Below are 22,690 nucleotides of genomic sequence, written 5' to 3' on the forward strand. Positions count from 1 at the left end.
ACAAATCTGTGTGCGTATTTTAAACTTAAGTGTTAAAATGAACATTTCTTAGGAGTCAGCTCCATCAAGATGTCTTATTAATCTGTCATCCTGAATTACAGCAAACCTAAGACAATGACATACAGTGCACAAATAATGGAGTCATTCAGAATGAGGAAAAAACTAGGAACATTGACTTAATACTTTAATGTGTTCGCATACGAACATTTTGCTAATTAAAATACATACACCATTTTTTTAAGAACAATTGCTAATCCATCCATGGGAAATGCTGGAGCCAATCTCTGCTGACATTGGGCCAAAGTCAAACCTGGAACTTTCTTGTTGTGAGGCAACAGTGCTAACCACCACTCCACTGTGTCACCCTGCAATTACTAATGAAACATTTAATTTAATCACAAGTCCCATGGACTAAGGGTGAAAAATAGCAATATTTGATCAAATGTAAGGGGTTTTATGTTTTGTCCATGTTTTGAATAAATAAATTATAATTACAATAAAAGTTACATACATTTATCTCTAACACAAAAATGTAAAACCATAACTGTTTAATGACAAAGGATGCAGGAGTTTTTTTATGTACTTGGAACAGCTGCAGCAAAGAACTACTTGTGGTGTTTGAATTTAATACTAGCTCTTATTGGTGTTTCTGTCTTATGCAGGAACAGGGTAAGTCAAGGATTTCTTTGTCAGATCAAATTTTATCATCCAAGAAAACACATACATACCAGTAAATGACATTATGAATGGGTTTATCATCTTGTACATGTTAACATCTGCAACTGTAGAACTAAAAAGAAAAATGTGAGGTACAGTCACACTATGCAGAAAATTGCTGATGAAAGTACAAAGTTGAGTAGAGAGTCACAGTAAAAAGAAGTGTAGTTAAAAAGTAGATGGATTGCAAAAAAGTAATTCAGAGGTTTTTCTCTGCAGGGGCAACCTCCAAGAACAGCTGCAGGAACAGTGTTAACTTGGTCAGCAGGCCTGGGCAGAGCTTGTAATGGATGAAAGGTATGTAGATTATGACTCCACTGATGATAAATAAAGTTACATAAAGGTATTCAATCTGGGGACTGTCTACGATCGGTGCCAGGACCAGGAATATTGCTGCAATGACGACCACGATGGGGAGTATGATGGGAACCTGTGGAAAGAGGAAGAGGCAAGCAAGACAATAAGCCATGATTCCTCATGCAGTGTTAAAAAAATGTGTGTGACACTGACGCTGTATGGCCTCGGGAGCTCTGGCTTCTTGATCTTGAGATAGATTAGTCCAGACAGGGTGATGGCATAGAAGAACCAGGCAGTGAAACTGATAAGAGCAATAAAGACAAACACAATCAGGCTATATGTTTATTAAGCGATAAAGAACAACAACAGACACAGCTTTCACCTGAACAAGTTGACAATACTCTGGAAGTCTCCAGGGATTAACACCAGCAGAGAGATTACAGTGGTGAAGATCAGTGCTGGAGATGGAGTCAGTCTGTGGACATGAGCCATGGCCAGAATGTCTGGCTACAAAACAAACAACAAATCTGGGTTAGGGGCTGTGACAACAATTTCATATTGAACAATCACACGTATTTTTTTTTTTTTTTTTTGATGTAGTTGATTTTCACCATATGTCCCTCTCTGGCAGCAACAAAGCACACACGGCCCCCACTGAAGAACGTCCCGTTCAGTGAACCAAAGGCTGACAAAGCTGCAGCTACAGACATGATCCACCCCCAGCTTCCTAACACCTTATTCCTGTGGAGAAAGTTCGCTCACAAGCTGCAACAACATCCACTCCAACTGCCACAAATGGAAAGTATATCACGAGGCTTGAGTACATTACTCCGACCTTCTTCCCTGTTTAAAAGGTTATTAGTGATCTTAAAATGAAACCAGTTCTTATCATATTAAATCCCCTTTGTTAATTACATATTTTAACACAAACAAAACAGACTATTAGTGAGGTCACGCCTTACCCCCAGGTTACTGCTACTGCACTGGAGGACATGAGCTCTTTAGGTGTCATTACTGACAGGTAGCTCACATTCACCAGCAGATACAAGCCCGTTACCAGGGAAATGGCTATCACAACCGCCCGAGGGAGATTGACCTGAGACAAAAAAAAAAAAAAAAAAAAAAAGACACAACATATTTATGTTTTGATCAGCTCAGGGTGTAAAAGTGTGCAGGCCAGATTGGTTGAAATGCTGATGCTGGAATCTGGTTAAATATGAATTTCTGCAGAAGTTAGACTCCAAAGTCAAATGAGGACTAAGAGATCTGAGGAGAGATGTTTTTAGTTTAAAATAAGTAAGGGTAAATATTCAGTCTGTTAAAAGTCAGTGTTTTACACAAGTATTTACCGTCACTCCATTAAAATAATAATAAAAAAAACTGTCTTCTTGTTTTAGGGCTCAGGGGCCCCCTACACCAAAGCACCACTGAGGGACTGTTAATCCTTCTGCTTGGAAGTCAAACAAAATTGGCAAATTTATGACTGAATGACAAAAAGAAACAGATTAGATCAAATCAGCACCAAATACAGAAAGACAACTGTATGAAACAACAATAGTAGCCTCCATGCTGTTATTCTAACCTATGCACTTCCTCTCTGTCAGCACATATTTATTAGATCGTTACAGGGCAATGTGAATTTCAAAATAAATTTTAAAAAGTGTTGTTATATATCTTCAGTCTTAGTAGAGAAGTGTATACTCTCACAATTTAATGTGTTAACTGTAGTTTACAATTTATTTAAAAAAAAGTAAACATTGAAACTCTTACTTCTGGATGTTTTAGCTCTTCAGTTAAAAAGTTCAAAGTGTTCCAGCCATCATAGGACCACAAGCACTGATAGAAAGCGATAACAATGGAGCTGACACCCACATTGGTTCCTTCAAAGGAGTAATCAAGTTTCTGGTTGTTGCCCTGGACGAAGACCACAACACTTCCCAGTACAATCACGACCAGTGCAAGCACTTTGACTACTGTGGAAACCACCTGGATGTCAGTGGCCAAGCGGATGCTCATGCAGTTAATTATAGCCACCCCCATGATACCTCCTGCAGCCACACATTTCACCACCAGCTGTGGAGGGGGGCAGCCATCGTAAAACAGGGCCACAACATACTCAGCAAAGCTCAGGGCGATTCCTGTGGTAGAGGCAGGTCTCAAGACAGAGTTGAAGCTGGTGAGAAACATGAAGGCCACCACCTTCCCCGCTGTCCGCAGCATGTAGATATACTCTGCTCCAGACTCCGGGATCACTGTGCCCAGTTCAGCATAGCAGAGGCCCCCGAGCACGGCTATCAACCCACAACAGACCCATATAACAAGGGAAGCCCCAGGGCTGCCAATAGAGGACAGTGCATACTGGGGGGACATAAAGATCCCAGATCCTATCATGGTTCCAGCAATGAATGATATAGCTCCTATTAGCCCCACTTTCCTCTCCAGTTGGAGTCTCTGCTTGTCAGCCTCCATTGTTTGAGAGCTGCTGCTTCCTCATGGGCTTTCAGAGTGAACTGGCTGTAAATTAACTTCTCACTGTTGAGTAACATCCACCATAGGAGGTAAAATCACACTTCAGAAGTAGCAAAACCAAGGTGCGGCATGACAGTTTCTCTTTGACTTTGATAATTTCTACCAGCTGCATTCCCTTACCAGAAAATAATGTTTTACATGCTTTCATACAGATTACCTGATATTTGTAACCAAATCAGTAACACTGGCCGTGATCGTACTGGGAATGATTTACAGTCATTTCTGAATTTCAGTGTGGCCTACAAAGAAGCATCTGCCTTCATGCGTGTTATAGAAGGTCAGTTATATCTGGTTAGCATGCCCAGGTCTCCATCATTACCACAACCACCTGTCTATGTGATGTAACAGGTCTCCACTGCTTGTTGATAAGTTGTTGTAACACGTAACTGCTGCGATCAGCTGGTACACTTGGTATTTATTTGCTGAGGGTTCCTTTAACTACTCTTAATGACAGCTTTTAAGTAAAGCTGAAAGCTCCAGACTGAAGCAGAACCTAGCCTAAAACCCATGACCGTAGGTGACACCTGAATTGTAAACCAATAAAAATGGTTCCACCTCAAAATGTAGCTTCTTCATCTTCATCACACCCAAAACACTTTTGATGCCCTTTCAGTTTCCTCACTCAGAACATTCAGTGTGCACTGAAGATCACAGCCTGGTCACCATCACCTGCTCCAATAAGAGATACCCTCCTGAGATCACCATATGGGTGATGCCCCTCGGCTGTGCCAAGTGATCCTCTGTTTCCCAATGTCCTCACATCCTGGGCAGTAACTACAACACCTATTTGTCTCTGCATTTTTTTAATAGACAAAATGCTGTTTTATGGCCCTGCGACAGACTGGTGACCTGTCTAGGGTGTACCCCTGCCTTCCACCCGAGAGAGAGCTGGGATAGGCTCCAGCGGATCCCCGTGACCCTGAACAGGAAAAGCGGGTATAGAAGATGGATGGATGGATGGAAAATGCTGTTTTATGCCGATCCTTAGAGAAAACAATCACACTGTGTTCCTCAGTATTTGATAACCACTCCTTAGTGTAGGCCTCTAAGCCCCTTAACTACCATGTGCTCACCAAGATGACTCATCCTTTTTGTTGTTGTGGGTACATTTAAACACATATCAGCGTGACTTGGTTGGGCAACATACTGACTTTTGTGTGTTGGTGGCTGTAGCAGTTTATTTGATGACACTTGTGATCAGCAGCAGCTAGTTGGTTTTCAGGAGACGTGCGTAGCCAAGTCAGAGAGAAGGTTCCGTATTTGTGTTCTCTGCTTGTTGATACAATCACTGCCTCCTTACTCTACATACACAGCTTGAGGTTATGTGAGTGTGTGAGAGGTGAAAAGTGTTAAGGTTTTAATGACATAGCATGGATTGCTTACTGGTTGTACTCATTAAGCACCCCCCCCCAAAAAACCCTGCCCCTACCCAAGCTTCTTCACTTACCTCTGGACGTTTCAGCTCTTCAGTCACATAATTCAGATTGTTCCAGCCATCATAGGACCACAGTCCCTGGTAGAAAGCAATGCCAATCGGATTGATGCCCACATTTGTGTTCTCAAAAGAGTCTTTAAAGTTTTCAGTGTGGCCTTTGATAAGCATCACCACACCACCTATTATAATGACTGCCAGGGCCATGACCTTGGCCACCATAAAAAACACTTGGACTGACATTGAAAAGCGAACATTGAGGCAGTTCACAGTGGCTAGCACTATAATTGCAGCTGCAGCTACACATTTCACCACCAGCACAGGAGGAGGGCAGTCCAGGTAGAAAGGAGCCACGACATACTGAGCAAAACTCAGTGCGATGCCAGCTACACCAGCAGGTCTCACAAACAACACAGAGCTAAAGACTAGCATGAAGGCAACGACTGGACCTGAAGTCCTGAGGATATAGATGTACTCTCCCCCAGATTCGCTTATGACAGTGCCCAGCTCAGCGTAGCAGGAAGATATCATTATTACCAGTAAACCACAGCTTGCCCACACAACCAAACTGGCCCCAGGGCTGCTGATACTGTAGAGCACTGTCTGTGGGGACATGAAGATCCCAGACCCAATCATTGTCCCTCCAATGAGGGACACAGCTCCTATCAGCCCTACTTCCCGCTTCAAGCTGAGCTTCTGTGTCTTGTCCTCCATAGCGAGAGCAGCTGTAGACCATTCCTTGTCAGACACCTTTACTCATATACAAACAGTATGATTATGTGACCAAAGTCACTCTTGCAGCAACTCGGTTAATAATTACGTGGGTGGATCATACTACTGAGTGTATTTATTTTAAGGTCATCAGTGAGAAAGCTATGAAGCAGACCTGTGAGATCCTCTTACTCTCTTCCTCTGGTCTATGAACTGACTTTAATCTGGATTTGTGCTTCATAATAAGTCAGTTTCACATCCACAAATTTGCACACCAATCATACAACCACAGATGCATCCCACTGAATTTTTGCTTCCTATATTTTTAATTGAAATATTTTGCCCTAATTTAAGGACTGAGCCACCACTGGCAACTGTACATCTCTTTGGCAGGGCATCCATTTCTTTACACTTTTCAGATTTTGAAAATAGGAAAAACAAAGGAAACAAAGCGTGATTTGTTAAAAACCCTATTTGGTATGCCATCAAACTAACAACCACAAAAAGCTAATATTGATCATTGGCATTTCAGGAACATTTTAACACTTTTGGGGCAGGTAATGCTAGAACGTTCAATGCTCGTAAAATAACAAGGGAAAGAACTCTTGCATTATAGACAGTGTGATGACAAATTTATACTGCTGAAAACACTCATCCAACCAGTCTTTTTTACAACCTCTTATCACTGGGGCTTGAAGTTCCTGGATGGCTTCCACAGCTAACACGTTAACCAGTCAGTTTTCATGGTGCAAGTCTGTGTGAATGTCGCATCGTCTCTGTCAAAGGGAAAGCCTTCTTCTCTGTAAGTATCACACTTTTCCTATATCAAACCAGGTAATCCACTATCACAGACATCAGAGTGTAACAGCATACATGCTGATGCACACTAAATATCTACCATCACTTTAGGCCAGTGGGTCCATGTGTTTTTCTATGCAGCTCTATCAAGAGCCTTTTTCTTCCCCTCCTGTAATAAAGAGGTGCACAGTCTTGTTGGAGTGCAGCATCTGTCCAGCTCGCTGGGCTCCTGTGATGGCAGCCAGTTTGTGTGCATCGTAACGGGAGTAAAGGGCAGTGCAGGTCCAGCTGGCCTCCTCTCCCTGACCCCCCGCTGCTAACATGTTACACACCTCGCTGTAGAAGTGGGGGTATGAGGGCAATGCATAAAATACCAGGTTTTGGATACCTTTGACGGTATATCTGAAAACGAAAAAAAGGTGCAGATGAAATGGGTTGCTCCAACTACTGGTGAATCTATTAGCATACCTCTAACAACATAAGGAGTAATGAGGTAATGCATTACGGAGGTAAGAGATTTGACCTATGAACTCTGTAGAAGGATTGTTCCTTTTTATTACAACTGGTGATACATTAACTTCTGAAGAGGTCATAAAGATTACAGTTTTAAACCTTTAAACTACATGAACTGAACTAACAATGGAAAGGTGGTGACTGCAGGAAACAATAACACGAGGAAGCTCATAAAATTCACACACATTCTGGACGTTCTTATGATTAAAAAGGCTCTGTTTGACTCACTACATACCCAGTATCTTTCAATGGGTAATACCTATCAGGGTCAGACAAAATCCACCTCTAATCAAACACAACTCATGCAAGTCTGCCTTGAGAACTGACCTCTTGTAGAAGTGGAAGCGTTCAGTGAAGAGCAGGAACTGTTTCTCTCCTTTCTGGAAGAAGTGTCTTGCTCGGGACACCTCTGACTTGCTGGAATACTCACAGACGCTGGCAAAGTTAATCTCTTCTTTCTTCATGTAGTTGCGCAATCGGATGTAGTCAAAGTAAGACGGGATGTAGATCAGTGTGTGGGACATAATTGAGTCTCTGTACTGAGGTAGCACTTTATCAACGAAGAACTTAAACCTATGGAGGGGGTGGAAAACAGTGGAAATAAAACAGATATAATCAATCAATCATTTGTTAAGATCTCTACGATCACGTAGGAATCGTGGGTGACCCAATACAAATTCCTGCCACTGACTATTCCACTGACCTTCAGGAGATGGAAATGCTATGTAATCAAGCTATGCAACATTGCATCATCAAGGCAAGGCAAGGAAGGAGTGAATTGCTATCTAGTACGCAGGGATATAAACAATACTTAATACATAATACTTAAAAATGGCTCTAAAGGTTTCACGATGAAGGGAATGCACTCAATGTATTTGTGAGACTTTAAAAGTACACATAATGCATTTTGGTGAGTAACACTGTAACAAGTTTAACAGACAGGCTGTAAGAGTATGACACTCACCGAGTGTCATGGTCCATGAAGCTGTCAGAGGTCAACATCTGAAACACATGGGGCAGCTGAACCAACACCTGGCAGATGGAACCTGTTTTTGGCATGTTCTTAGTGGAAATCTGAAAGAAGAACAACAATTTTTAAACTTTTAAAAAGTAACTTTCTTAATATTAAACTTTACCAAAATACAAGTGAAGCTTTAACTGCCAGTGATGACTTTTATCTCAGCAGGTCTGTGTGATAGCAAACTAGGCTTATTTTGGGACAACCAACAGACTAGTAGATTAAAAACAAAACAAAAAAACAGTGTAGCAACCACTCCAACTACCAGGTTTCATTTCAGCCTCTTAATAATGTGTTGAACTAAAACTGCAGCTTACATTGTTCAGTCTCTGGATCTGGTCCAACATTAAGTGTTAAAGCATATGAAGTACCTGTCCACGGTAGTTGGCGCAGTGCTTGGTGAGGATGCTGTTGATCTGTGGGTCCTGGATGGAGCTGAAAACCAGGGTTTGCCTGTAATGTCTGGCCCAGTTGTTCAGGCTCCACATCCTCACCCTGGAGAAGTCCACTCCATGGGAGTCCAGAGGTTGCAGGTTCATGTGCTTCATCACATGCTGGTGGGTGTGATGTTTCAAAAGAAACGGAACATATCCACAATCATCAAAAAGTAATAATTACAACACTTTTAATATAAACTTGACAGAACACAATTTAAAACTCAAACTATCAAGTCTGCTGGAGTATTTCCCTGAATCCCACATTTGAGCATATTTTGATTTATCATTGATTGATGCACAGCACATGGCAACTCATCTTCCCACTTGTAAAACTGATGCTCCAATACAGAGACACTGTTGTGCCATAATTCGTTATTCTGAATCTCTTAATGTTCTTACCAGTACATGTTCCCAGTTCTGCATGAGGAAGACATCTGCCTGGTCCACTACAAGCAACTCGATGGAGGAAAGGAAGTCAAAGTCTCTCTTACTTTCTCCTTCAGCTCCCAGCACTGTGCGGAGACCCAGCGGGGATGCAATGATTATGTCTGAGGAATAGAAAGGGGCATAGAGACGTATGCTGCTCCTCAAAACAGAGACACCTGGTGAGGAGAGAGAGGACAATAGTAGAGCTTCAGACATATAAACCTTGGAAATTTATCCAAAAGTCAAGAAGATTGTTTTTTTTAAACTGTACCTATCCTGAAATGATCATCCACATTGCCTGAGAAAATGGCATGGTAATCGTCCGGTCGCTGCAGATTGGGTGGCTTATTGTCAGCCTCCTCTCCAAACTCTTCTTTGAACCTCTTCTTGTTGCTGACCACAATCTTCTTGCCTTTGGTCTCCAGCAGGCTGATGAGGGTCTGGACAACTCGCAGAGCTCCTCCTCGGAATGGAATGAGAATCAGGACCTGACACAGTCATAGAAATCATTATAACACAGCAGATGAGCAGAAATAAACAAATATTTTGCCAGTATTTTAGTGAATCCGTGGAGCATTTGTTGTTTTTTGCGGTGATCACAATTAATTAGACCTTTACAGTGTTTAAACTTACTGCATGTAGCTCTGTTACATGATATTTTACCTTTGGTCGGGTTAGTCCTTGGTCTCTGGGTTCATCCTGTGGCTCAGATCCGGGTTTTCCTTGAGTTTTCTGCTCTCTTAGCTGGGAGTTGTGAGCCAGGACCTGGGAGTTGGCCTTCAGCACGTGGTTCAGCACATGGAGGCAGTAAGCACTACGAACCTGTGGACCCCGGCTCAGAGGACACATTTCTGGGCAGTATAGGTCCTTGTAGGAGTACATAAGGGCCAACAACTCTGACTGGAGAGGACTGACTTCCTCAGACACCCCCTTAGAGTTGGAGATCTGGTTGAGATCCTTCCAGCGGGCCTCCAGGAGTCTGTGGAAAACTGGGAGGTTTGTGTCTTTCTGTGGTCCGATGGGTCCAAACTTCTCCAGGGGACTGGTACACACCAAAGTGCCCATTTTCGGCCACTAAGTGAGAAAATGGAAAAGTCAGAAACTGTTGATACAATTTATTTCACTGAAAAAAAACCCCCAAAAAGTGTGCTGGTACATTTCATCATATCAAGTCATTAGTACCGTAATCTGGGTCTTGGATTTACTGCCAGATATTATCTTCTGCACATCCTCTTCACCAAGCTCAGTGTCCAAATGTTGTAAAAACACATCTGCATGTAGAAAATAAAAACACTGAAGTAGAATATAGTCACCTTGTATTCCAGGCTTTCTAAGCCACACAAAAGTTTAATTTCTTCCATTTTTTCCTACCTTTCCTGTTTTCATGCTCATTAGTGCTTTCAGAGTCATCTTGTTCTCCTTCTCCCATGAAGTTGGTATCTAGACAGAATTGGGCCTCATGTTCCTTGTCTATAAAATCTTTATCACCCCCATCCTTCACTTCCTCCTCCTCCCCTTCCACTGCTTCAGTCAGAGCCTCTTCTGCATCCTCGGATTTCTCCTCTCCCCTCTCATCTTCATCCCTATCTTCATCATCCACATCCTCATCATCATCCCCAACTCCATCGCTGTCCCCTACAGTAGAAAGCACAACAATGTTGAATCGACTGCAATATGTTGGCCTATAGTGCCCTCTGGATGCTGGAGATAATTGACTCACCTTCACTAAGAAGATCCTCCACTTCCTCTTCCTCTTCTTCATCTTCATCATCCTCAGTGCTGTCCTCCTCTTCACTCTGGTCATGGCTGATGGGATAGCTCAGAGTTGAAAGAAGCTTCTGATAGGCAGTTTTCTGCTCTGGTTCCTCCTCCTCCTCCTCCTCCAGATCATCAGGCTCAGTGTCAGCTTGTTCTGGGTTCTCTGGCTGTCATGAATGCGAGGAAAGAACAACTTTCAATTTCTAATATTGCAAAAATGGGAAAGAGAAAATATTTCAAGGACATTTTCACTTCTTACTGGAATCAGATACATTTCTATGTCTCTGCACACTGACAGTTTTAAAAGAATCATTCATTTTATGGTTTATAGATCTGAGGTTCAATGCTACTGACCAGTTCCACTATTTCAGTTCTTTGAGCTTTTTCACCAACTCTGAAAAGAAAAAAAAAACACAAAAGGAAAAGTGAACAAAACGTATGGCCATACAATCTCACCTGTTATATAGGAAGCATGTATGACTGGTTCAGGTAAAGGGGGGATTCCCTGTAAGTTAACAAGGGACAAAGTTCAACAGAACCAGGAACGTTATATGTCTCAGACACAGCCATTAAAGTAAAACTAAGTATTTTTGCATTAGCCTTGGCTCCATACAAAGCTGTTAATGGTAGACAACCCAAACACCGTCTGACGTGATGGATCTACATAGAGCCTCATTGATATATCGTTTTGCCAATTTTATCGGCTGACATGAGCCTATTGCAGATACAGTGGTATCGGCGAATATGCTGCAGATATGCTGCCGATATTAACTTTTTTTATTTTTTAACAGAACATATAATGCAGGTAAAATACTTGAAACGGTGTAATTAGAAGAAGTTCACTGTTTAGTGCATTGATCATTAATCATTGTGGATAATAAAGTTTATTGTTAAATTGTTATATACCCTGCCTCCATTACATATGTTTGTCACATCATTATAAATGTTTGATTACCACATTTTGCGCTTATGTATATATATATTGTGTTTATGTATAGTGTATTCTATATACAGCAGCAGTCAAAAGTTTGGACTCATGAATTGAATTGCCATTGCCTGTGCACGTGTATCCAAACTTTTGACTTGTACTGCACTATAATATACACATAAACCATATTGGCTGATATATATCTATATCAGATTTTTTAAAACTTCATAATATCAGTATCGGCCCCAAAAAAAACCCATATCGGTCGGGCTCTAAACCTACACACATGTATGGAGGTTTATAAGATAAGATCAGAAGCAGAGAAATTTACATCGTCACAGCAGCAAGTAATGCTCAAGATAAAAAATAAGAAGAAGAAGAGCAGAATTTAAAAGAATTAAAGCAAATGGTGTTTCGAACAAAAATATATTAAAAATGAAAAACAACATACAAAGAGAAAAGGCCAGTATCAGGAGGTATGTTGTATGTTTACAGGTTTTCACAGGCTAAAGGTGATGAGGTGGGTGCAGTGCTGGTTGTACTGTGTGACAGCAGACTAGAAAACAAATAACTTATGTTACTGATACTCTTGTACTATTTCAGTAATGAAAGGTTACACATGAAGCTACTTGGGTTAGTACTGATAGTTAACATTACTGTTGCATTTGTAACGCTGAAATGAACTCAGTCAGTTTAAATTATGAACATAGGAGCTGGGTTATCTTTAACAGCTTCCCTCGACCAACACAAGCATTATGTTTGTTAATAACACCTCACTATAGCTAACATTAACAACAGTTTCTGGCTAAACTAAACTACCTGTGAATTTAACGCTAACTAGCTTTGGTTACCTCACAAAAATCAACTTGTTTATTCCTACAAGACGCAACTAACGCCGTTGTCCTACTTACACATCGTAGAAAGGGTGCTCCTCTCCAAATTCTTTCAAATGTTTTTTGTGTTTTTTCGACAAATTAACAAAAAGCTGCTTATTCTGCCTTCTCTTCCCCATGTCAACACGTGTGTTTGTCCAGCTTCACCGGTGACAGTGGTCGCAGGGTCACACACCGCCACCTACAGCACCGGAGTGGAACTACACACAGAGACCATGATATTTAGTCCAGCAAGGAATACCGTGTTCATTCCATTGCTATTGCGCTGAATAGTAATATCATGCGTTGAATGAACCCCTAAAAATGTGCTGTAAAAATGTAAAATAGGTTTTCATGCTGAAGATGAAGAGTAGAACCTCTGCTCTGTGTTTGCTGTGTTATTGAGGCAGCCCAAGAGTTTTTCTGGGGCCCCATGCAGAAACAGCAAAGGGCACAAAAGGTTATCTGTAGTAACTGAGGGTTAATGGTCAGTCAGACTGAGCAGACCCCAAATGTCTCTCTCTTAAGGATTAGGTCTGTAGTCTGTTGTGTAAAAAGTAACCTTTATCAATTATTGAACATGGTAATATCAATTTACTGTTTGCCTGTTTTAGCTGTTACCATGGCAGAAGCTAATTTATTATTAACCATTTGGGTGTCTAGTTTTTGTGCTCAGGATAATTTCAGCTCATTTTGACGCGTCAATGAGGCTATTATTGTTAGAAAACTGTATACTTCTATGGCTTCAGCTGAGAGAGCACATCTGGCCTTTCTGGGTGGGATGTGAAACATGTAAGACATTCTTGTACTTCAATGGAGGGGCCAAAATTGAAACAGGACAAAGAAATGACTGGGAAAACAGTTAGGTTTAGGGTAGCATCTGCCAACAGTGGCCGGGTCTTGGCTGAGGTGTTCAAGGATGAAACGGCTTGGTGTGGCTCAGTATTGGACTCAGTGGACTCTGACTGTACTGGCAGCTCAGAGGCAGAGCAGGGGAGCTCACCTCCCACCAGTGAGGCCAACAGCCACTTAAATGGTATAGTGGTGGAAGCCGTTGTGGACGAGAACGGCTATGAACCTGATGACCTGCTTTTATACGCCAGTGCCAAGAGAGAGATGCTCTTCGGCAACAAACGGATCAATATCTGCAGCAAGAACGGAACAGTACGAGGAGTGAGAAACAAAGTGAGCGCAGGCCAAGTGCTTTTTAACAGCCTCTCCAGCATGTATTCTGTAAGTAGCTATAGGGAACACAGCTTAAAAATGTTATTTTAAACTGTTCACTGCAGTTTGATTCTACTGTGATAAGGCTACTATGCACGCGGCTGTCCGAGAAATGAAAAGGATGGTCCTAAAGTGAGTACTGACCTCGATGAGGTGCCTATTCATTCATATCTTGCATTCTCTTTCCCTCCAAGAGTCCCCTTCGTCAGCAGAAAAGGAGACTGTCGGAAAAGGAGTAAATGTTTCAAAGCTGGAGTTTAACACAACAGGAAGAAAAACTCCTGTGGCTGAAGGTTACCATCCAGTTTAATTTAATTCAGCTCATTTACTTTGGTTTATTGTTTATATTTGGTTACAAAAAACTATTCAGTGTCTTCTTTTATTACTCCTCTAATTCTAAAAGAGCTACAACTTCACGGAAAAACAATGATCAAGTCTGTTCAAGTTCTAAAATGCTGCTGTAAGAAAATGTACGTATCTTTTAAATACATTTCATATATTCAGAAGCATTTCAAACCCCTCACAAACAAAACAGCTGATTATGTATCATCATGACTGCTAAACCATGAATATACAAAACTAAAGGCAAAGAACAACTAACCAAACTAATTGTACTTACCTCTGAAGCATTCGGTGGGTTTCTGCAAAGGCTTTTGTATTTTTTGAGACAATTGTGACACTCAATTTCATGTGATTTTGATACTGGTGGAGTCGCTTTGAGCTGAATTGTGTCAACATGTCTATGTTTTTGTAAACATTTTTAGAGATGTTCATACCAGATGAGGTTCATATATTTCTATCACATAATTACACATAAAAACAGTAGCAATGTAAACCTTCCTTTGTATTTCTTTCCCAATGCTCAAAAACAGTAAATGTTTCGATATGTTGGTCTGGGAATAATCGATGCCTCGTTCACCCGGAAATGTTTTGAAAACATGTCAAAAAATGTATGACATAGTGAAACATCACTAATTGAATCACTATGATTTATATTTATTCTTAACAATAATGGAAAGAATGAGAATGTTTTTACCTTCTGTCTCTGCTTGCTCCATCAGTCCACAGCTCAGAGGCAGCACTGACTCACAGAAGCTGCATGAAAGTCTTTATTCTGCACTTAATACATCACAATACAACCAGGAAACACTCACCTTTAGAGATTTGATTTTATGCAGGAAGGCTCAAAGATGATTCTACATCTGAGGAATAATTGTGGGTTTAACACCATCTTCAGCAGCTACAACATCAACACGCTGCTTAAACATTAATGCTTCAATGATAATATTGGTGTTAAATATCTTAAATGTCTTGTTTTGCCCTCCCAATAGTCCAAAATATTATAAGTGGACATTAAGTGGATAGATATGATGATGTTTTTCTTCAAAGGTGGCTTTACTCCATGATGTCTAGAGGTGGTTATTTTATATTTTAAGGTTTTAAAACAGATCTTACTGAACTACAAGTTCTCCTTCAAACAAAATGTCAGCTGTTGGGTGAAAGAGCAGTAAGAGACAGTGAATAAACAGACAGATGCAGTATTAAGGATAGATCAGACAGGTCAGTGGAGAACATCCCTCTACAAGTGCCCCCAAAGAGTCCTGTGTGTTTGAAGAGACACTCCGTTGCAGAATTTGCGGCTGGTCTTGAAGCGGACTTTCCCTTTAAGCCATATATTTATGTACCCCATCTCACCGCACACCTGCCTCAGTCAGCACCATGGACAGCGAGGCTGCCGGTTCTCCATAGACCGCTACCAGCTCGGTCACACACCGGGAAACACACAGCGGACCCTGCGGGCAGGGCAGGCTCATGTGGTAATGACGAGCATCTAGTAGAGACCGATCTGCTGCGGCACCGACAGCTGAACGCCAGGATGCGGGCTTTCCTGTAGACACACCCCCGCTCCTTTCCCGTCTTCGAGCCCCTTTCTTGGGGGGTTTCACCGACCAACGTGCCTCCTTCGTTGGGTGTCGGACTTCTGTGTGGGCGCAGGGTCTCAAAACGGTATCAGGTGTAATGCACGTCTGACAAGTAGCGCGCAAAGCAAGGTAGTGAAACCTCATCCTCTTCCTACTCCACGCCCTGTCATTATTATCAATAGCTGCCCAGCACCATGTCCCCTCCGGCATCGGCTGCGACAGCGAGTGAAAGCAGCACCGCCACTGTTATCGAGGAGGACACCAGAGAGGAGGTATTATTTTCTGGCATCCCTTATATGTGCAAACGCGTTTTGTTATAATCTGTTAGTTAGGTTTTGTCGCAGAGCTGTCCACGAGCATTGTGTGCAGGATGTGCCACATTGCAGGTGAATATTTGCCTGAGATTTACAGGAAATTCTCTTTTACAGTTTGCAAGGGGCTCATTTCTGTCTTGTAGCCTGCATTAATAATTTTTACAGTAAAATAATAAAAAAAAAAAAACAGGCATTTGATTGGTAATTGTTTTTTAGTTCTCATATTCTGTAGTTGGCCTGTAGCTTCATTTTAAGACCTCTCCAGTACTTAACCCAGGCAAATGGAGCATCTCCCCATAGATGAAAGAGCCGGCTTGCAGACTGCATGGCCCATTCATCAATTGTGGTCCAAGTCGGTTAAAGAGCTTGATTGTGTTAAAGATTTTGCTGAAGGCAAAACAACATTTTAGGTGTTCAAACATGTAGGTGATAAAATGACTGAGAACAGCTTTTATCACTAACTCTGATGTTTTGTTTGTGCTATGATTCAACAGCAAAGACCCCTGAAACAATCCCTGAGCAAGTCCCTTTGTCGGGAGAGTTTCTGGAAATGCCTGCTCCTGTCCGTTCTCATGTATGGTTGCATGGGAGCGATGATTTGGTGTCATGTCACCAAGGTGACCCGCCTCACCTTTGACAGTGCCTTCAAAGGGAAATCCATGATGTACCATGACAGCCCCTGCTCTGATGGCTACATCTACATCCCCCTGGCCCTGCTCGGCATGCTCTATTTAGTCTATCTTGTGGAGTGCTGGCACTGTCATGTGAAGAATGAGCTACAGCACAAAGTGGATGTGGAGGGCATCTATGAGCGCATCCAGAGGATGCAGCAAGCTAAACCCTGTATTTGGTGGAAGGCCATAAGTTACCATTATGTTCGCCGAACTCGACAAGTCACTCGCTACCGCAATGGAGACGCTTACACCAGCACCCAGGTGTACCACGAACGGGTCAACACTCATGTGGCAGAAGCAGAATTTGACTACAGTCACTGTGGTGTGAAAGATGTTTCGAAGCAGCTGCTGGGCTTGGAGAAGTCTGCTATTACAAAGATGAGGTTCACTAAGTGCTTTAGTTTTGCCAACGTAGAGTCAGAGAACTCCTACCTTACTCAGCGAGCAAGGTTTTTCACTGACAACGAGGGCCTCGATGACTACATGGAAGCCAGGGAGGGAATGCACCTGAAAAACATTGACCTGAAGGAGTATGTCATGGTGCTGGTGGACCCAGAACACCATCCCTGGTATCTGTCTCACTATGTTTTTTGGTTTGCCTCATTTCTGACTTTCTCCTGGCCTCTCAGAGTCTTCACAGAGTACCGCACTGCATATGTTCACTATCGTGTAGAGAAGCTCTTTGGTCATGATTTCCTCCCTGGGACCCCATGTGAGGATCGACCATATTGGCGCCGTATCCCTCGTGTTAACACCATTGACAGTACAGAACTGGAATGGCACATTCGCTCCAACCAGCAGCTGGTGCCCAGTTACTCAGAGGCTGGCCTGATGGACCTGGCCCAGTGCCCGTCCAGCTTCAGCGGGGTTCGCCAGAATTGTGAGCGCTGCCACAGAGCCATCAGTTGCTCCTCAGTGTTCTCCAGGAGCGCCCTCAGCATCTGCACTGGTGCCAGCTCCCGCATCCCATTCAGCGGCAGCCGGTTCTCCCTGGCACGCCGCTATGGTTCCCAACGCAGCTGCTTCTGGAGGAGCGGCAGCTTGGACGACCAGGAGAGCCCCAGTGAAAACACCCGCTGTTTGTCAGAACGTCTCACCACAGATGATGAGGAACCCCCAGACTATGAGGATGCACTTTGCTACCCAGTGCTTATTGTCCATTGCAGTGAGAATTGCCAAAATCACAGGTCCTTCCACAGAAACGGCTCCTGTGTGGAGACATCCTTATGACTATGCAGGCACTGAGATAAAAACAATGGCATTTCTGTAGCATACAAACAATTTGGACTTTAGAGACAGTGTGCATCTAAATCCTAATGTGAGGTACTCAGATTCATGCTGTATTGTCATATTATGTGAAACAAATGAATGTGTGAATCACCAAAGCAATAACAGTGATTAGTGAGTAGATAACAAATTGACAGTGGTATGTAAACCCTTGTAGGATACACAAGTGGGAAAATTATATCTGCTTGGGTTCCAATAAAAACCAAGCAGGCAGAGACTGTTACACTGCACACATTGCCAGAGCTTTTAAGATATCACATATACAGTACATATGAAACTGAAACTACAGCTACAGTTACCTCATTAGCCTTTTTCAGACGCCACGGAGCAAGTGGACAGATTTCATCATTTCATTCACTTAGCAAAATCTCAGCTACATAAACACCTCACAAGGAGATAAGGTCAGATAAGGTGATTCTGATTTTAGCAGAAAAACAATGGTAAAGTGTTTCCACTAATTTATCTTACTTTTAATTACAGCAATAACTGTAAAAATAACACCATCTTCATGAAATTAGAAAGCGAGGAGTATCAATCAAATACAGTATGATGCGCTTATGCATATTACACAGAGACCCTGGTTATAATGGAGACTTACAATCCAAATGAGACAAATAAACTCTTGGATGTGCTTACTCACTGCTATCCAAACTGTGACGTTTGAAAAATTATATCACTTACGTGGTGACAAGAGTGTTGTTTTTTGGTGTACTGACAATTTTTTTTTTTATCAACATGCCTCATCTATTTCTGCTTAGTGACCTTCTCCATTTCCCAGAATGCCTTCTGACAACTGTAGATAACAGGTATAACCTTATATTCTGCTGTGTGTTTTCTGTGTAGGTGGAAAGTAACATAAAGATAGTGAAGTGACAGCTGTTCAAACTGAGAGAAACAAAGACTTCTGGTCTATTGAAGCCACTATGGGATGGAGAATTCAAAGTAACAGATACGCTTTTTTTTTATAGCAGATTTCTCCGTCTGACTGGTTGGTGCTATATGGGAAGAGAACCTTCTCTTTCTTTTGGATGTTGATGGACTGAGACCTAAATATGGTGTTTACAATTGATATTTGTGAAATATTTTGTCATTGTTTGCAAATCCCCAAGAAACACCAAAACAGAATCAGAAAAAAATGTGTTAAAGTATTTCAGGGTGGATTTTTGCTTCAACACCTGATTCATTTGTCTTGACTAACCCAGAAACTCAAAGTTTTTCTAGCACTGACCCTATCAGGTCATCTGTGCATTTAACTCAAGCACCACAAAAGCAGTTATCCATGATCAGTTAACACAAGACATCAGTGTCTTGTCTTAAATTGAACTTTTTCCAACTTACTGTAGCAGTCATAATTGTGCCCGATTCATGATTCTTTCTGCTAAGCCAGTGTGTTAAAAACCACTAAACATATCTGAATGTAAACCACCAGCATAAATAATTCTGTAGTATATACTCATTGTGTGTCATTAATATAAAAAATAATGTTTGACTTTTAATATTTAAAATGGTGATTTTGCTGTCCAGTGGATGTTGAATGTGTCGTGAGAGTTGAAAGAGCACAGAGCACACCAACGTGCCGCCACGTTTTCTAAAGAGACTTTGGATGTTGACACTTGATTCATCTGGAACATCCCTGAGTATTGTTGAATAGAGTTTACACAGCATATGCAAGGATGTAAATGCACTTATATTTACACAGGCATCATAGATACTTTATAATATTGACTTTTTTATAACATCCAACAGGAGCCTACTGTATGCATCCAAGCAAATAACATCTTGTTCTTACATTGTTTTCAATAATGTAGTGACACCAGTATTATGCACTTGAAGTGGCGCTATAGACATGAATTGTAGTGAATGTTGAAGTAAATTCTCCTTAATAATAAAGTATTCAAGCTGATACTTTCACAAATAACTGCTCAGACACAAAACAATACAAGACTGTTTAAAGCTTTGTGTAAAATGTTTAAATGTTCTTGTTGTCATCATAATAAAACGGGCTGTATAAATAACTTGATTAGCTTTTGAAATATGTATCCTAATTTATCTCATGCTGGATAAAATAAAAGGTGCAATAAATATCTGGAGCAAACTCATGTATGTTTAAAATGCTTTGCTGGCTTGAATCCTTAATGTTGCAGGGAAAATCTGACTGGGGACTGGAGGAGATGGACACCAACAGGCCTTTTTCACAGTAGGGACAGCACTGGTGTAAATAATAAATCAATGGGTGAATTCAGTTGAGGTGCTTCAGTTTTGGGTTGCTGGTTCTGGCCATGCTGGCTCACCCTCATGTCATCGTTGCTAGCTGGGACGCCGAAAAAGCAACACTTGCTTTTCTTACTTTAACAAGTTAAATGTCTGCAGTGAAAATGTGTTTGAACCCTATATGGAAATTCACGGCCGACTGTATTTACTATTTCTGTCACAGTATAGATTACACATTCATTATTTTTTTTCTTTTTGGTGAGTTCTACTATGAAATCTTTAAAAACATGGCAGATGAAGATTTAAAATATTGGTTAAATATTTGAGACTGACACGGTGATGATGGTGTAACACGATTCATCAGAAAGTATGAAGATAAATCAGACGGGTCGATGTTGACCCAGCAGCGCTGTGCGCTCTGCCCTCACTTGTTAGATGTCATTCCCCTCCAGTGCGGTAGGTGGCAGCAGACGTATAGCGGTGCATAAGTAAGCTGTCAGAAGGGGCGACGCGGTGCAGTAACAACAAGCTATGAAGGGTTTTTCCATAGGTGAGTGGACTGGCAAAATAACTGCATGGTCGTGGCTCCATCTGTGCATTTAACAGCAAAGTAAAACTGGCTTTTCTCTGTGTGTTGGTGAGCTAACTTCGTCTGTGCTGCACGACAGCTGAGTCGCAGAAAAGTAAAGCTAGCTTCGGGTGTAGCTTTAGTGTTAGCTAAAGAAAAAGCAGGCTGAGTGAAGCAGTGGTGCAGAGACGAACAGGAGATCATAACAATCATGACAGCTCTGCTCTGGCTGCTCTTCATGTCCAGCACAGGCATAAAGCATCACTTCCGGAAAAACAACCGCTTGTAACCTCGTGTTGTCATTATTGTCCTCTATGCAACTATCACATTTATACAGTGAAATACTACAGTAAGCAGTATAATCAGTGAAGTTATGCGGTGTCATGGCAAAGCCTCAAATGTTGATTGTTGACAGGTTATCAGTTTATCCTTGGCCTCGTCAGCAGCAGGTGACAGTAACTTCAAGAGTTTGAGTTCAATCTCAAGCTCTGACTCTTTGTCTCTGAACACATATTAATTCATATTTTATAAAATTCAATGTGTTTTCTGAATGTGTTTACTCTAAACTTAACTTCTAGTGTCTGGGTGGGGCACCAACATGCAGAGTTTAGTGGTGCAGGCTCTTGTCATGAGGCAGCTGGGAAGGTTGAACCACCGCTACCTGCTGGCTGCTGACTATGGGCTGAGGCAGACCGGGTGGTGTCCCAGGACCATCCACACACGGCAGCTGTGGGGCTGCTCGGCTTTCCCTGCATTTGGCTGCCAAAGGCCTGCTTTGCGTGGCAGAGACACCGGCAGGAGTTGGTCTGTTCATCCTGTGAGATGTAAAAGCAAAAAGAACAAAGGTGCTGCTACGACAGCACAGGAGAAAGAGATGGAAGATGAGGATGGGAATATACTAGAGGATAGTGATTATGAAGATGAGGTGGATGAAGATCCAAATCTACCAAGGAACTATAAAGATGTGGAAAAATATGTGCAGTCCTTTCGGTATGACGTGGTCATGAAAGCTGGCCTGGACATGGCACGCAAGTGAGTTGGTGCATATGTACTGCTGTCATACATTTGAGATCTCTTTATAGCTGTTGGGTAGTTTTATTGGATGGCCATTATCAAAAGTAACCCCAATTTTTTATCCCATAACTAAGCAGAAAATAACTTTTCTTTATCTTGTAACAGTAAAGTTGAAGATGCTTTCTATGACAACAAGCTCAGACTAAATGGACAAAAACTCATCAAGAAAAGTAAAACTGTGAGTGTTGTATGATTTCACATTATCTCAGTTAGTACATTAGTAAAATAGTATTTCCTATTGGGTATTTCATTCATTTTCAACTCTTCTTTTGTTGTGTATTCAGGTGAAAGTTGGGGACACCATGGACCTGGTCCTGTCAGAGAACCGAGAAGAAAACACTGTTACTCTGATGAGAGTCATAATCAAAAGGGTCTTGGGAGAATCCAGTAACGCAGAAAAGTACAAAGTTGCCATACGGCGCTGGAAATTTATAGAGCTTCCGAAGGATGAGGCCTTTAAGTCATTAACTTGAACAGGATAGTTCTGTAATATCATTGGAGAGTGAAACCAACAACACAGAGAGATGCTGTCAAATCACTGGCATTTGAATGGTCTTCATCAAGCTGGCTCTAAAAGGATTACAAAGGTTTAATTGTAAGGGCTGACACTTCTAAGTGGTTACAGACATTAAGCAATTAGTTGGATGGAAGCTTTTGAATGTTTACGTTTCCTTCACTGTGCAACTCAACCAATAAATGTGCACTTTGAAATTTGAAAATCACGTCCTGATGACTGGGTTGATGAAGAGCACATGATGTAAGAGTTTATATCTGACTCATTAACATGGGTATGTTTCCCATTTTCCTTGTGCTTCCTAATTAAATCATTTTTATCAAAGCATGGCCAGAATATGATAAGTAGAACCTACATTCATGTTACACAGTACAAATGTTACTCATACACTGGAAAAGCCGAGAACACCTCTGGGTGTGTGGTAAAGAAATTTCTACACAAACTGACTACATTTCTTTCTCAGTAT

At 41.6% G+C, this 22,690-nt stretch overlaps 4 protein-coding genes across 7 annotated transcripts; 2 read left to right on the top strand and 2 right to left on the bottom strand.

Annotated features, from left to right (window-relative positions):
- Window positions 1-171: 171 nt before the first annotated feature.
- Window positions 172-5,689, bottom strand: LOC113131397 (b(0,+)-type amino acid transporter 1). Of its 2 annotated transcripts, none has more exons than XM_026308581.2 (6): window positions 4,991-5,689; window positions 1,977-2,110; window positions 1,626-1,755; window positions 1,397-1,521; window positions 1,228-1,315; window positions 172-1,147 (listed from the first exon to the last, which is right to left on the bottom strand). In XM_026308581.2, the coding sequence occupies exons 1-6, from the start codon at window positions 5,687-5,689 to the stop codon at window positions 917-919; spliced, it is 1,407 nt and encodes a 468-aa protein (XP_026164366.1). In that variant the 3' UTR covers window positions 172-916. The 2 variants fall into 2 exon arrangements, with proteins under 2 accessions (XP_026164366.1, XP_026164357.1); XM_026308572.2 differs by lacking the exon at window positions 4,991-5,689 and adding an exon at window positions 2,785-3,657.
- Window positions 5,690-5,989: 300 nt separating this feature from the next.
- utp25 (UTP25 small subunit processor component) lies at window positions 5,990-12,613 on the bottom strand. Its single transcript, XM_026310616.1, has 12 exons — window positions 12,476-12,613; window positions 10,991-11,030; window positions 10,599-10,803; window positions 10,250-10,513; window positions 10,061-10,149; window positions 9,542-9,952; window positions 9,150-9,366; window positions 8,852-9,054; window positions 8,387-8,569; window positions 7,962-8,071; window positions 7,325-7,570; window positions 5,990-6,886 (listed from the first exon to the last, which is right to left on the bottom strand). The coding sequence occupies exons 1-12, from the start codon at window positions 12,574-12,576 to the stop codon at window positions 6,631-6,633; spliced, it is 2,325 nt and encodes a 774-aa protein (XP_026166401.1). The 5' UTR covers window positions 12,577-12,613; the 3' UTR covers window positions 5,990-6,630.
- Window positions 12,614-15,776: 3,163 nt separating this feature from the next.
- LOC113128430 (transmembrane protein 151B-like) lies at window positions 15,777-17,800 on the top strand. Its single transcript, XM_026303759.1, has 2 exons — window positions 15,777-15,854; window positions 16,391-17,800. Exons 1-2 carry the CDS (start codon window positions 15,777-15,779, stop codon window positions 17,798-17,800), a joined length of 1,488 nt encoding a protein of 495 aa, XP_026159544.1.
- Window positions 17,801-20,546: 2,746 nt separating this feature from the next.
- mtres1 (mitochondrial transcription rescue factor 1) lies at window positions 20,547-22,549 on the top strand. Of its 3 annotated transcripts, none has more exons than XM_026303772.1 (4): window positions 20,547-20,618; window positions 21,215-21,668; window positions 21,816-21,888; window positions 21,995-22,549. In XM_026303772.1, exons 1-4 carry the CDS (start codon window positions 20,600-20,602, stop codon window positions 22,181-22,183), a joined length of 735 nt encoding a protein of 244 aa, XP_026159557.1. In that variant the 5' UTR covers window positions 20,547-20,599; the 3' UTR covers window positions 22,184-22,549. The 3 variants fall into 3 exon arrangements, with proteins under 3 accessions (XP_026159557.1, XP_026159574.1, XP_026159567.1); XM_026303789.1 differs by lacking the exon at window positions 20,547-20,618 and adding an exon at window positions 20,639-20,705; XM_026303782.1 differs by lacking the exon at window positions 20,547-20,618 and adding an exon at window positions 20,648-20,678.
- Window positions 22,550-22,690: the final 141 nt, after the last annotated feature.

This window comes from Mastacembelus armatus, chromosome 22, assembly GCF_900324485.2.
Source record: "Mastacembelus armatus chromosome 22, fMasArm1.2, whole genome shotgun sequence".
In the NCBI taxonomy this organism is placed as follows: Eukaryota; Metazoa; Chordata; class Actinopteri; order Synbranchiformes; family Mastacembelidae; genus Mastacembelus; species Mastacembelus armatus.